Below are 16056 nucleotides of genomic sequence, written 5' to 3' on the forward strand. Positions count from 1 at the left end.
CATGTTCTGAAAATCATATCTCGATTTTCTCAAACTAATGGGCGATTTGCGATATATATCTCAATTTTGTCAAATGTTTTCTCTAAATACACTTCGTTGCACACTGTTAAACAGTCAGGAATAATCTAATGAATTCAGGGTTTGTAAACGTATACCTAGGCTAAATATAAGCCTTCCGCAACCAGTAATTTAATTGAAATAATGTCATTATTTTATCAGAATTGTTTAACCCGTGTTTTGCAATAATCACTGATCTGGCGTTCAACTCTGTCAATGCCCTTTTTTGTTACAAATGGAACCAGTACCAGGCACAGCACATGTCTAGTCAACTTGGATCTATTTGCTTGTTAACAAGTTAGAACAGTTGAACTGTTATGAACACACCCTCCTGTCCGTCTCCAACTGTTCGAACAACATAGCCTGTTCATTTTGTTTAGATGTTGAAATCAAGTGGCCTACCTGGGTAAGAAGATGCTTATTTCTCCGAATGAGAACGAGTTGCCAATTCCTTATATCAGTCCGTCTTTTTATGCTCATTGCACATTTATAAATCACAGACTAGACGGCTAGCATGAACTTTCCACAATAAATGTTCATTGATACTCCCGTTTTAGTAGGGTCTGCTCTGTTCAAAATTTGGCCAGTTGAGACGTAAAAAGGGTATTGTTAGAAGGGGAAATCGACCGATTCTGTTGGACCAAACCTCAAATGCAAATACCAAGTTGAAACTGCTTGTTGCCAGGGAGGAAGACGTGATCTTTCATCTTTGTTGTTGTGAGTGGCAGGGGGATGGGCTTGGTGTCTGTGTGTGAGTGGGAAGGTGCACACAGCACAGAAGGAACGAAGGAGACATCATTATGAATTCATCAAATTAATTAAATGTATCGCCCAGCCCTAGGCTGGCTGCTGGCTCTTTTGATAGCTGTGTGGTTTCCGTCTTGGTGGAGTCATTTCCATGCTTAAGTGGCTGTCACCCAGTTCATTTTCCTCAAGTCTGTAGGCCTAATGAGTTCACTACGGGCAGCAGAGGACAGGACAGACTGCACGGGGCCGACTGCTGTAGGAGAGCCATTTGCATTACACTCACAGGCAGGCAAGAAGGCACACGCACGCTTGCATGTGCTAGCGCACCCATAATCTCACGTACTCCCTCGCACACACTCACAGGCAGGTAGGACTCACTGTGATGTACACTTACCTTACAGATACAGCTCTCCTCTCACTTTTGACTGGATGGAGGCTAGCTAGAATCGAAATATTTTGCATGTCTGGAAAAATGTCAGCGAATTCTTCGCTCGCTTCAGAGAGTTTTCTCTTCGATCACAGTTTCAACAGGAGGGAATGAGAGAGGGCCTAACTTTATCACTGCACAGACGGTTGTTCTCAGAAACGTAGAAATGTCATCATACCGGTTACAGCATCTCTCTCTCCCGATGATTTGGTATTTGCCAAACTAGTAGGCCTAGTGTTAGGCAACTTCTATTATTTACAGAACTACATTCCCTTTAGTTTACGAGTCTGTTCATTGTGTTTCGTATGAACAGGTTAGGTGATACTGAATCTCTCTATTCTCAACTGAAAGTTGTTGTCGTGACCCGCCTACGTCTCCCATCCCCCATTGTTGTTATGTAGACTATTATCTACTTCCTGGTGAAGTTTTGCATAATGGTTCTTGAGTGGGCGAGGTTACTTCCTGTTATGAGACTGACATGTGACATGGCCACATCTGGATAGTCTCACTGTGAGTTTAAATGTAAACACAAAGTGAGCTTTTTTCATAAAGTGGAGCCATTACAGCCTGGACCCAGATCTGTTTGTAAATAATCAAATGTATTTATATAGCCCTTTTTTCAACAGCAGTTGTCATAAAGTGCTTATAAAGAAACCCAGCCTAAAACCACAGAAAGCAAGCAATGCAGATGTAGAGGCATGGTGGCTAGAAAAAACTCAGGAACCAGGCTCTGAGGGGTGCCCAGTCCTCTTCTGGCTGTGCCAGGTGGAGATTATTAAAGTACATGGCCATTAAGGCCAGATCGTTCTTCAAGATGTTAAAACGTTCATAGAAGACCACCTGTCTTGTGCTGTCTTGCCAACTCCTATAGTCACAATGACTGATCGCAATGATCTGGAACTAGGCTAGAGCCATGACAGTTGATGGAAAACTGCACTTATGGGAACCACCATGTGTGACTAAACCAAGGGTGTTTAGTGTTTACAACAATCCTTAACGACAGCCTTGAACCTATACAGCTCCTCCATACAGCTCCTCCATACAGCTCCTCTATTCAGCTCATCCATACAGCTCCTCCATACAGCTCATCCATACAGCTCATCCATACAGCTCCTCCATACAACTCCTCCATACAGCTCCTCCATACAGCTCCTCCATACAGCTCCTCCATACAGCTCATCCATACAGCTCCTCTATTCAGCTCATCCATACAGCTCCTCCATACAGCTCATCCATACAGCTCCTCTATTCAGCTCATCCATACAGCTCCTCTATTCAGCTCATCCATACAGCTCCTCTATTCAGCTCATCCATACAGCTCATCCATACAGCTCATCCATACAGCTCATCCATACAGCTCCTCCATACAGCTCCTCCATACAGCTCCTCCATACAACTCCTCCATACAGCTCCTCCATACAACTCCTCCATACAGCTCCTCCATACAGCTCCTCCATACAGCTCCTCCATACAGCTCCTCCATACAGCTCCTCCATACAGCTCCTCCATACAGCTCCTCCATACAGCTCCTCCATACAGTTCCCGTGGTGTTGCTTTAGCGGTGTTGTGTGTGGTTGGTGGATGGTTTGGTGGTTGGTTGGTTGGTTGCGTTGCATGTGGCTAGTTAAACCCATAAAGTGTCCCTGTGGCCTAGTTGTGCTACATAAAGGTTTTATCTATAGCACAGCAGCACCCAGTCAAAAACACTGCAGTGCAGAGCAGCTAGAGAGATTGCTGAAGAGTGTGTCAGGAGTCAAGAGTGTCCTGGTTGATGGGTATTGATGATGGGTATTGATGATGGGTATTGATGATGGGTATTGATGATGGGTATTGAGACGCGGGGGACCCTAACTCCATTCCATACAGGACAGGGTGGGGAGTTTGGGTAGGGTTTCACCTCTGCTATACTGCTGTTGTTTACGACAAGAGGTTAAATCCCCAATGGGTCTGCCCTCTGCCCTCTTGACGCATGGAGCTGGAGTGCGTGCGACCTGTTTATGTGTCCTATCCTCCTGGGCCTCCAGCCCTCCCCCTTGCCTGTGTGCCACGTGGCACAGCCTGGCATAGCTGCCTAGTTGACCTAATCCATGGGAATGGAGATTGTTTTCCAGGGAAACCACATTAGGAACATGGCTGGATTAATGCAGATGACCAGCGGGATTAACGGGTCAAACTTTACCCGGACTGACTCCCCTGGTTAATCTGTGATACATAGACGATAGTTGATGATTATGATGAATAGGAATTATTCTGCCAGGCCGAATGGTTCCAATAAAGAGAAAAGGAGAAAGGAGAGTACTGGGAGAGCTGACAGACAGATAGGACAGGCTTGAGCGGGCAGTGGAATAATTTAGGCTAGATAAATCACCCAAACTGGAGCAGAGCGTTTTTGAATATGTGTGTGTGTTGGCGTATCTGTCTGTCATTGTGTGTTTGTGTATGTATCTGTCAGTGTGTATGTGTGCATATCAGCCTATAAAAACAAGCGTAGCATCATGAAATATGAATAAGACCCGGCCGTCTCGTCTTTAGCTTAGCCATGCTCTCTCATCTCTTCTTACTCTACCAGCAGACAAAGACTAGGCCCTAACCCCTGCTGAGGAGTGTGTGTGTGTGTGTGTGTGTGTGTGTGTGTGTGTGTGTGTGTGTGTGTGTGTGTGTGTGTGTGTGTGTGTGTGTGTGTGTGTGTGTGTGTGTGTGTGTGTGTGTGTGTGTGTGTGTGTGTGTGTGTGTGTGTGTGTGTGTGTGTTATGAATGAAAAAGGAAGGGAGTGTGTGTACAGTATCAGCTGAGTGCAGACGGGGACGTGTAGATGAGACACGTGGTTTGAAGCTTTAACAAAAAGAGGAAGGGGGCAAAGAGGGAGTATGTACTACTGCAGCTGCAATGTTTTTTCTGCATTCAAAAATGGGCTTAGGTGGTGGGGGCGGGCGGCCAACGGCCACGAATCGTGAATCTCAATGACCAGTCTTTCCCTTTGTCTCTCTCTTTCTTCCTCATCCCTCTCTCTGCCTCTCGCCATCCATCTCTCTCTCGCTCTCTCTCGCTCTCTCTCTCTCTCTTTCTCTCTTTCTCCCTCATCCCTCTCTCTGCCTCTCGCCATCCATCTCTCTCTCGCTCTCTCTCGCTCTCTCTCTCTCTCTTTCTCTCTTTCTCCCTCATCCCTCTCTCTGCCTCTCGCCATCCATCTCTCTCTCTCTCTCTCTCTCTCTCTCTCTCTCTCTCTCTCTCTCTCTTTCTCTTGTTTCTCCCTCATCCCTCTCTCTGCCTCTCGCCATCCATCTCTCTCTCTCTCTCTCTCTCTCTCTCTCTCTCTCTCTCTCTCTTTCTCTTGTTTCTCCCTCATCCCTCTCTCTGCCTCTCGCCATCCATCTCTCTCTCTCTCTCTCTCGTTTCTCCCTCATCCCTTTCTCTGCCTCTCGCCATCCATCTCTCTCTCTCTCTCTCTCTCTCTCTCTCTCTCTCTCTCTCTCTCTCTCTCGCTCTCTCTCTCTCTTTCTCTCTTTCTCCCTCATCCCTCTCTCTGCCTCTCGCCATCCATCTCTCTCTCTCTCTCTCTCTCTCTCTCTCTCTCTCTCTCTCTCTCTCTCTCTCTCGCTCTCTCTCTCTCTCTTTCTCTCGTTTCTCCCTCATCCCTCTCTCTGCCTCTCGCCATCCATCTCTCTCGCTCTCTCTCTCTCTCTTTCTCTCTCATCCCTCTCTCTGCCTCTCGCCATCCATCTCTCTCTCTCTCTCTCTCTCCCTCTCTCTCCCTCTCTCTCGCTCTCTCTCTCTCTCTTTCTCTCGTTTCTCCCTCATCCCTCTCTCTGCCTCTCGCCATCCATCTCTCTCTCTCTCTCTCTCTCTCGCTCTCTCGCTCTCTCTCTCTCTCTTTCTCTCGTTTCTCCCTCATCCCTCTCTCTGCCTCTCGCCATCCATCTCTCTCTCTCTCTCGCTCTCTCTCTCTCTCTCTCTCTTTCTCTCTTTCTCCCTCATCCCTCTCTCTGCCTCTCGCCATCCATCCATCTCTCTCTCTCTCTCTCTCTCTCCTTCCCTCCATCTCCAGGCGAGACAGAGGGAAGCAGATCAGGTCTGTAGGCAGGGGGCTCTGAGGGGAGCGTATGAGGAGGAGTCAGAGAGCAGAGGAGACCCCTGACCTGTCCTGACAACACAGAGCTTCCCCGGCAACACACCCGGGCCACACAAGGAGACGGACAAGGAGCACCCACTCCTTTCGCAGGCATGGTAAGTAGTGTGTGTTTCTGCTTGTGCAAGAGCTTCCTGTCAGAATGTATAGGATGAGTGCGTAGTGTCAATATGAAGAGTTTAAGAGTTCCAAAACGCGATATATGGATTTTTCAGAAATGTTGGTAAATTTGAATGAATTAAGAACACATCTTGTGAAAGAGAGCTTTTATTTTTTCTTCTTACCATGATATGGGCTTGTGAAAAGACAGTACCAGTCAAACTTTGGACACTCCTACTCATTCCATAATGAGAATAATAGTGAAGACATCAAAATGATGAAATAACACATATGGAATCATGTAATAACCAAAAAGTGTTATTTTATATTTGAGATTCTTCAAAGTAGCGTCCCCTTTGCCTTGATGACAGCTTTGCACACTCTTGGCATTCTCTCAACCAGCTTCATGAAGTAGTCACCTGGAATGTATTTCAATTAACACGTGTGCCTTGTTAAAAGTTCATTTGTGGAATTTCTTTCCTTCTTAATGCGTTTGAGCCAATCAGTTGTGTTGTGACAAGGTAGGGGTGGTATACAGAAGATAGCCCTATTTGGTAAAAGACCAAGTCCATATTATGGCAAGAACAGCTCAAATAAGCAAAGAGAAACGACAGTCCATCATTACATTAAGACATGAAGGTCAGTCAATCCGGAAAATTTCAAGAACTTTGAAAGTTTCTTCAAGTGCAGTCGCAAAAACCATCAACCGCTATGATGAAACTGGCTCTCATGAGGACCGCCACAGGAAAGGAAGACCCAGAGTTACCTCTGCTGCAGAGGATAAGTTCATTAGAATTACCAGCCTCAGAAATTGCAGCCCAAATAAATGCTTCACAGAGTTCAAGTAACAGACACATCTCAACATCATCTGTTCAGAGGAGACTGCATGAATCAGGCCTTCATGGTCAAATTGCTGCAAAGAAACCACTACTAAAGGACACCAATAATAAGAAGAGACTTGCTTGGGCCAAGAAACACGAGCAATGGACATTAGACACGAGCAATGGACATTAGACCGGTGGAAATCTGTCCTTTGGTCTAATGAGTCCAAATTTGAGATTTTGGATTCCAACCACCATGTCTTTGTGAGACGCAGAGTAGGTGAACAGATGATCTCCGCATGTGTGGTTCCCACCGTAAAGCATGGAGGAGAAGGTGTGATGGTGCTTTGCTGGTAACACTGTCAGTGATTTATTTAGAATTCAAGGCACACTTAACCAGCATGGCTATCACAGCGATACACCATCCCATCTGGTTTGCGCTTAGTGGGACTATAATTTGTTTTTCAACATGACAATGACCCAACACACCTCCAGGCTGTATAAGGGCTATTTGACCAAGAAGGAGAGTGATGGAGTGCTGCATCAGATGACCTGGCCTCCACAATCACCCGACCTTAACCCAATTGAGATGGTTTTGGATGAGTTGGACCGCAGAGTGAAGGAAAAGTAGCCAACAAGTGCTCACCATATGTGAGAACTCCTTCAAGACTGTTGGAAAAGCATTCCAGGTGAAGCTAGTTGAGAGAATGCTGTCATCAAGGCAAAGAGAGGCTACTTTGAAGAATCTAAAATATATTTTGATTTGTTTAACACTTTTTTGGTTACTAAATCAATCAAATGTATTTATAAAGCCCTTCTTACATCAGCTGATGTCACAAAGGGCTGTACAGAAACCCAGCCTAAAACCCCAAACAGCAAGCAATGCAGGTGTAGATGCACGGTGGCTAGGAAAAACTCCCTAGAAAGGCCAGAACCTAGGAAGAAACCTAGAGAGGAACCAGGCTATGAGGGGTGGCCAGTCCTCTTCTGGCTGTGCCGGGTAATAATAATCACAGTGGTTGTAGAGGGTGCAACAGGTCAGCACCTCAGGAGTAAATGTCAGTTGGCTTTTCATAGCCGGTCATTCAGAGTATCTCTACCGCTCCTGCTGTCTCTAAAGACTTGAAAACAGCAGGTCAGGGACAGGTAGCACGTCCGGTGAACAGGTCAGAGTTCCATAGCCGCAGGCAGAACAGTTGAAACTGAAGCAGCAGCACGACCAGGTGGACTAGGGACAGCAAGGAGTCATTAGTCCAGGTAGTCCTGAGGCATGGCCCTAGGGCTCAGGTCCTCAGAGAGAGAGAGAGAGAGAGAGAGAGAGAAAGAAAGAACGAAATAAAGAAAAATAGAGAGATAATTAGAGAGAGCATACTTAATTTCGCACAGGACACTGGATAAGACAGGAGAAATACTCCAGATTTAGCAGACTGACCCTAGCCCCCCGACACATAAACTATTGCAGCATAAATACTGGAGGCTGAGACAGGAGGGGTCATATGATTCCGTATGTGTTATTTCATAGTTTTGATGTCTTCACTATTATTCTACAATGTACAATGTAGAATAATAGTAAAAAAAAAAAAAAAAATAGAATGAGTAGGTGTGTCCAAACTTTTGACTGGTACTGTATATATATTGCAAGGTAATATTATTTTAGAGAGACAAATAATCATGTTTTGTGGCAAAAGTTCTATAGCCTACAGAACTATAGAAAAAGTATTCAGATTGGGTTTTAAACAGTTACATGTAATAAAGTATCGATGCATAATAAATAAATAAATACATATTCTAATAATCACTTTGTTTCAACTAAATGTCCCAACTCTCTAAACAGATGGCTTTGGATAAAGCACATTTCGCGTTTAGCAAAAAAACACATTTTGCGTTTACCAAAAAAACACATTTTAAGTCAATGTTAAAAAAATATGAGAGCAGCCATAATTCATACACATAGACAGGGACCCATGAGCATTCATGTCAGACAGGGACCCATGAGCATTCATGTCAGACAGAGACCCATGAGATTTCAGCCCACTACAAATGTGAAAATTTAGCGTTTCACTGTAATTTCACTGTAATGTCTACACACGTTGTATTCGGCGCATGTGACAAATGCAATTGGATTTGATTGTGGTAATGTCACAGTGAAGACAGTGCGGTTGGCTGCAGGTAAGATGATGGTGGGAGGTGTGTAATATTAACCTGAGCAGTAAAGGACCAGTTGGGCCAAGAGAGGTCAATCTGATAAGGGTAGTGCCGCGGTGAAACATTGCAGTGCCGATTGCTGTGTGTCAGTGAGAAGAAGTCTACCTGACGATGTAGCACTATTGAACCTCAGCAAAGAGGGGGTGGGGGGGGGGGGGGGGGAGAGAAGGAGGGGAAGAAAAAGAGAGAGAGGAGATGAACAGGGAGAAAGAGAGAGGATAGAGGTAGGGCGTCAGAGGAAGGAGAGAGAGAGGGGGAATTAGAAAGGAGAGGAAGAGAACAAGGGACAGAGAGAGGGGGAGGAAGAGAGAGAGAGATCAGGGATTGATTAATGGTCCCTACCCCTGACTCTGGAGTTGAGCCTCAGGGGAGTGCAGGCAGCACCATGAATTATTAAAAACTGGAGGGGTGGACGGGGGGGCGGAGGGTGTTCATAAATAACCCTCGATGATGAGGGCCGTGCTAACGCTAGCTGGGCTGGTAAGGAGAGTGGCGGTGACCTTGGAGCTCAAACACTCTGCACTGCAAAGCCACAGCACAGTGCACTGCTTCCTTATTGTCTTTTCATTGGATTTTCCCTCCTTGTGTACACACCCAGATATATATAAGCACAGACACACGCACGCACGCACACGCGCACACACACGCAATCCCTCTAGGATCTCCATCTCTATCGACTCTCCAGGGACGACGGGGCGACCTTGTTAATCCTCGGTTCCTTGTCAGCTTTGCTCTGCCCAGGTAGTCAGTTAAATGGCACTAGGAGACAAGGCAAAGTCAGCGGATCTCTTTAACACCCTGAAGCCATAACCCTTTACTGCAGCCCATAAACACTAATAGTGAACACGGCCACATTATGAGAAGCAAAGAGCAAAAATGAATATCATTAGCTAGGCTATCTGGGCCCGTATTCCAGAAGCGTCTAGAAGTGCTGATCAAGGATCAGGTCCCGCCTCTGATTCTTTATGATTTAAAAGTCAAAACTGTTCCTAGATCAGCACTCCTACTCTAAGATGCTGTGTGCGCCTGCCCTGCGCAAGTCTGTGTGTGTGTGCATGTGTTTGCGCCTGTGCTCGTGCGTGTGGTAATTTGAAAGGCTGTAAAAAAACAACAACAATAAAATGGGGCCATCTTTTGTGCAAGAGCTGCCAAGCGCAGTGCTGGGAAATCACAGGATGAATTTTTAATGCAATCTGCCTGGGGCTGATCATACCCCTCTCCTCTCTCTGCCTTGTCACTCTTCTGTCCCAAACTATACATTCACCATACACAGCCTCTCTCACTGTGCACTCAGCAATCATTAAGGCCACGTGACACACACACTCTACACAGGCATGATACACGCAAGTGTGCGACACACTCCACATGTATGGCACGCACACGCAAATTGTAAACACATACACACATGATACACACCTCTGTGCTTTAATCATCAAACACATGGAGACCACGTGTTTGATACCATTCCACTGATTCCGTCTCCAGCCATTACCACGAGCACGTCTCCAGCCATTACCACGAGCCCGTCTCCAGCCATTACCACGAGCCCGTCTCCAGCCATTACCACGAGCCCGTCTCCAGCCATTACCACGAGCCCGTCTCCAGCCATTACCACGAGCCCGTCTCCAGCCATTACCACGAGCCCGTCTCCAGCCATTACCACGAGCCCGTTCTCCCCAATTAAGGTGCCACCAACCTCCTGTGGTGTGCATATTGTTCCCAACAGACCAACAACACTCTCTCACACTGCTCTCACTACACACTAGTTGTTGTGTACACACACACACACACACACACACACACACACACACACACACACACACACACACACACACACCACACACACACACACACACACACACACACACACACACACACACACACACACACACACACACACACACACAATCTCCTGGCCTGCACACTTGTTTCGCCACAATCTACTGGCCTGCACACTTGTTTCGCCAGTTTATGGTGGAATAGCGAGGGGAAATATGGCTACGAGACCAGTAAGTGGGTATAGCAACAACTTGGAGTGTGCATTGCATACTGTACATTGGACTGAAGATGTTATTTTTGGAGGGCAGAGCACATTCACTATACAGCAGAGCACCACATGTAGTAAGCCGTCTAATGTGTTTGTGTATTGTGGCTAACTGGTTGTAATTGGTGTGGTGTAATTGCAGAAGCAAGGGGAGAGCAAAGGTCAACACTCTGGGTAGTTGGCACACGTTCACACACACACGGACAGCAACAACACCCCACTGGGCTCACACTGGTTGAATCAATGTTGTTTCCGCGTCATTTCAGTGAAACGTGGCCTAGACGTTGAATTGACGTCTGTGTCAAGCGGGAACATACTCTCTCCCCAGAGTCCGCTGTGTAAACACAAAACATGTACAGGGCTCGACATTCAGGTACGTTTGCCAGTGGGACACCAGGCCTGTGCCAACGGAAAGTTACTGGCCCGGATGGAAAAAAAATACTGGCCTGGGTTAAGATCTGACAGGAAAGCAAATGATGCGCGCATCGTTTTTCAATAGCAGGTGATTTTATTTTCATTTGGGCTGAGCAAGTAGCATAGACAGGGTTCATGCAGCCATTGGCAAGTCAAATTCAAGGACTTGCATGGACTTTGTCAAGCATTTAATTGTAATTTTCAACGACCTACATTTTATATTTGTTGAAATAGAATAAAACTCCCCACAAAATGTAAGCTACAAAAGTATGCATTACCACTTTAAGAATAATGCATTTTTCTGACACAGCGGCTGAATTAACAAGAAGTTAATCTTTAAGCCGATGTATAACACTGTATGTTTTATGAATTTTTATTATGAGTATTTATTTTTTTGAATTTGGCGCTCTGCAATTTCACTGGATGTTGGCCAGGTGGGATGCTAGCCCTAGAGAGGTTAAGAATAATGCATTTTTTTTTATAGGCCTTCCCAATTTCCCAATGGCATTATGCATTGACATTTACATTATTTTTACATTCAAAAATATGTCCGAATAATGTGGGCAATGCCTGACTAAATGGACTACATCACCGGCAGATGCTCCCCGACACAAACACACTAATGAAGTCTGTCCATGTGGTAACTAGTCAGTCTTGCCGTTTGAGATGTTGGAAGAATTATTTAGGGGTTGTTGTATCACGTGTGACGAAAAAGCAAGAAGAAACCAGGTTTCCCTTTGTTATGGAATGCTTGTCTGATTTTTAAGGTAGGCTATTCCATGGCATGATGACTGAATTTCAACCGAGACTTTTAACTCTTGACATACCCGGTTTGCATACCCATTCTTTCCTGGTCATTTACCTGTGGTTATCATAACTTGGAACATCTTTCCTACGGCTTTCTTACCCCTACCACTGTCGATCTTCAACAACCAGCTGTTTAAGAGCTGCATTATCTCAAACTAGACTATATGTGTGCGGCTTGCGTTGCTTGTGGTAAGTAATGGACATAATGAATTAACAACTTCCGGAATTCATCCGTTTAAAAAAATAATAATAATCAATTATATAGCCTAGATAAAATATAACATTATTACAATATTTTTTTCACTGGCCCAGGCGGGCTACTGACAGGATGATCGACTGGCCCAGAGGGTTTCCATAACCTCCCCGGGCTAGCGGGCAGTCGTGAATGTCGACCCCTCATGTACACACTGTCATCTCTCACAGATATATTTTGTTACGTTACAACCTTATTCTGAAATGGATAAAATACTTTTTCCCCCCTTATCAATCTACATACAATACCCCATAATGACAAAGCAAAAACAGGTTTTCAGAAATGTATAACATATTAAATACTGAAATATCACATTTGCATAAGTATTCAGACCCTTTACTCAGTACTTTGTTGACGCACCTTTGGCAGCGATTACAGCCTCGAGTCTTCTTGGGTATGACGCTACAAGCTTGGTACACTGGTCTTCCCTGTGGCTCAGTTGGTAGAGCATGGTGTTTGCAACGCCAGGGTTGTGGGTTCGATTCCCACGGGGGGCCAGTACAAAACAAAAACAAAAAAATGCATGAAATTAAATGTAAGTTGCTCTGAATAAGAGCGTCTGCTAAATGACTCAAATGTAAATGTATTTGGGGAGTTTCTCCCAATCTTCTCTGAAGATCCTCTCAAGCTCTGTCAGGTTGGATGGGGAGCGTCGCTGCACAGATATTTTCAAGTCTCTCCAGAGATGTTCTATCGGTTTCTAAGTGGTCTGAATACATTCTGAATGCTTTGTATAGGCTACACACATGTACACTGTGGTTCACCTTCAGTTCATATCCTTAACCTCACACACCGCCTATAGCTGTGAAAGTGGTCGTTTGTGGTTTGCCAGTAGATATAGTTGAATGAGTGTCTCTGGACTGTTGGTGAGACTGCTTCAACACAGTAGGCAAGTGAGGGACAATTCCCTGTTTTACTTTAAGCTCGTGCCTGTCACCTCCCCTCCACTCACACCTGTGGTTGTGAAAGTAGTAGTATTTATATTTGTGGGCTGTGGGATAGTTAGCGTGTGTGTGTGTGTGTGTGTGTGTGTGTGTGTGTGTGTGTGTGTGTGTGTGTGTGTGTTTGTGTTTGTGTTTGTTTGTTTGTTTGTTTGTTTGTTTGTTTGTTTTTTCTTGGTCACCTCCCAGATCAAGGCTCTTCTCCCCCGGATAGTTGACAGTGTAGCCAAACCTCATTGTGTGTGGCCAAGTGATGACGACTCCCAGGGGACTACTATTTCAACTCTGTTAAAAAGGCATTAAACATTTCTAATGTAGAGGATCTGTGGTTGACAATATTACTGTATGTGCTGTGGTGGGAAACGTTTAAGGCTCTCCCAGGCTCTTCTAGCCAAGTAGCTTCTCCTTATTCATTATTTATACCACGTCTATTAAGTGCAAGAACAGAGCCTGTTTAAGTTTAAATTGTACTTTTTAAATTCATTTTGAAGTTTTAGTGTGTTAAAATGGAGGAAAAGTCCTGTATTTCAGCTAATTCTCCAGTCTCAGGAGGTGTGCTCTTCAATCCTCTGTGATAGTAAACTAATTTCTAATTCATTACTCCCCATCCTGCTTTTGATTGGATAGATGTCTCGCTAAACATATTGCATGAGGGACCTCTGGGACTCATGGCGGGCGGGAGGGCGGGGTGGTTGACGACGACAGCTGTCTTGGAGACGGAGTGTGTGCGAGACGGAGTGTGTGTGTGACAACGAGGTGGGATAAACCGAGCATGTGCTACGAGACGGGTGTGTGTGTGTGTGTGTGTGTGTGTGTGTGTGTGTGTGTGTGTGTGTCACAGCGAGGTAGCTGAAACTCATTAGTCTCATGCAGGGCCATTGTGCTGCAGCGACGTCTCATTCACCAAGTAATCAGTGTGTGTGTGTGTTTGTGTGTACCGTAAGTAGAATTATCAGCTTGGTCCCCATGCCTGTGTCTAATATAAAAGCCCCACAAGCCCATCATGAGGCTAACCTAGCTAGCTTGTAAAGGTGGTTTCAGATTATAAAGGCAACAGATTTACCTGCAGTGTGGGGAGGGGCACCACCTACGGTACACCTTTGTGGCCCTTAAACCCTGGTTCCTGCAGCTTTTACTGGTGTTTTATAGTGTTTTATAACTGTTATGGCTCACATTAGAAACGCCTCATAAACTCTACTACTGGGAGCCTGTTAAACACAGCACTGCACAGAGCAGGAAGACACACACACACACACACACACACACACACACACACACACAAACACTGTTATATAATATTATAACGTATGAATGGAGACTAATGGTAGAGCAGGATAATTGACCTCGACTATGCATGCTGTATCACGCCCCTGGAATTACACACACACACACACACACACACACACACACACACACACACACACACACACACACACACACACACACACACACACACACACACACACACACACACACACACAGTACAGCCTCTCCTCTTCATTTAGAAAATGAAAAAGCACTAACGCAGCACGTGCACGCAAATAGGGACGGAATGAAAAGGTTGCAGCGTTACTCCTGATTAGAACAAAAATTCCGTTGACCTTTGTGGATGCAGTCCTGTTTCTGTCCTCCCTTCGTCGTCTGGAAAATGTCACCGTGTAATTAGGATGGAGTTTGCTACTTCTGTTCTGCTGTAGCAGCGATTTCTAGAGGATTGATAGGAGGCGAGATGTCATCCTCTCTGCTACTCTAAAGGTCAGGACACAAGCAGTGTTTGGGTGAGGAGGATTGAGTAAAACATGTGTACTTGATGCCGATTTTTAATTTTTTTTTTTTTAAATGACGCAAAGTCGTCGATTAATACTGAATTTAAATAGGTCGCTAATGTTATGGAGCAGATAAGATATCGAACATGTCTTGCCAAACTTGTCAAACTTAGGCTACACCAAATGGCACGAATGGAGTGGATTTTGATATACAAAGGGATTTGATGTGGAGCAGAGGAGCCATGTTTTTATTTAAAATAAATGTATTGTCCTACTAGCACTGCATATGCTACTTTATTTAGGGAAAATGTACGTACGGACGGCGATTGTGATATGTGGTTGTCTCACCCAGCTATCTTAAGATGAATGCACTAATTGTAAGTCACTCTAGAGCGTCTGCTAAATGACTAAAATGGTAACATGCTACTGTATATAGCCTCGCTACTGTTATTTTTCACTGTCTTTTTACTGTTGTTTTTATTTCTTTACTTACCTATTGTTCACCTAATACCTTTTTTTGTAACGGTTGGTTAGAGCCTGTAAGTAAGCATTTCACTGTAAGGTCTACACCAGTTGTATTCAGCGCACGTGACACATAAACTTTGATTTGATTTGCGGCCTCCCGAGTGGTGCAGTGGCCTAAGACACTGCATCGCTGTGCTAGCTGTGCCATTAGAGATTCTGGGTTTGAGTCCAGGCTCTGTCACAGCCGGCCACGACTGGGAGACCCATGGGGTGGCGCATAATTGGCCCAGCGTCGTCCGGGTTAGGGGAGGTTTTGGCCGGCAGGATGTCCTTATCCCATCGCGCACTAGCGACTCCTGTGGCGGGCCGGGCGCGGTGCACACTGACACGGTTGCCAGGTGTACGGTGTTTCCTCCGACACATTGGTGCAGCTGACTTCCGGGTTAAGTGGGTATTGTGTCAAGAAGCAGTGCGGCTTGGTTGGGTTGTGTTTGGAGGACGTACGGCTCTCGACCTTCGACTCTCCTGAGTCCGTAGGGGAGTTTCAGTGATGAGACAAGACTGTAACTACCAAAATGTAAAATGTAGAGATATGAATTTGAAATAGATAGAGAATGGGGCCAGTTCCACCAGCACTGCTGTTCCCTCCTCCCCCTTAGCAGTGCGGGTGAGTCAGGGGGAGGCTGAGAGCTGGTTGCTTGATTGAATTAGATGAGGTGGGGGAGTCAGGGAGGTTAGGATGGAATTGAATTCGACTTGATTGAGGATGGTTAGGAGGGGGGGCAGACAGTGTGAGGTGGTGAGGTCGCTGCCATCAGATGGAGGCTGTCATTGGCTTTAAATTGATGTCCCACCCATAAGGATGATACATTTGCTAGCAGTGC

At 45.4% G+C, this 16056-nt stretch overlaps 1 protein-coding gene across 11 annotated transcripts in view; it reads left to right on the forward strand.

Moving 5' to 3' along the window:
- The window catches only part of strbp (spermatid perinuclear RNA binding protein), a 128170-nt gene that overhangs the window by 61016 nt on the left and 51098 nt on the right, over nucleotides 1–16056 (forward strand). For all 11 annotated transcript variants that reach the window (XM_014125805.3, XM_014125775.3, XM_082978822.1 and 8 more), the window contains one exon: nucleotides 5277–5455. In XM_014125805.3, coding sequence (XP_013981280.2) covers nucleotides 5453–5455 — 3 coding nt within the window. In that variant the 5' untranslated portion in view covers nucleotides 5277–5452. The remainder of the gene's footprint in view (nucleotides 1–5276; nucleotides 5456–16056) is intronic.

Source organism: Salmo salar, chromosome 01 (assembly GCF_965601325.2).
Source record: "Salmo salar chromosome 01, fSalSal1, whole genome shotgun sequence".
Taxonomy (NCBI): Eukaryota; Metazoa; Chordata; class Actinopteri; order Salmoniformes; family Salmonidae; genus Salmo; species Salmo salar.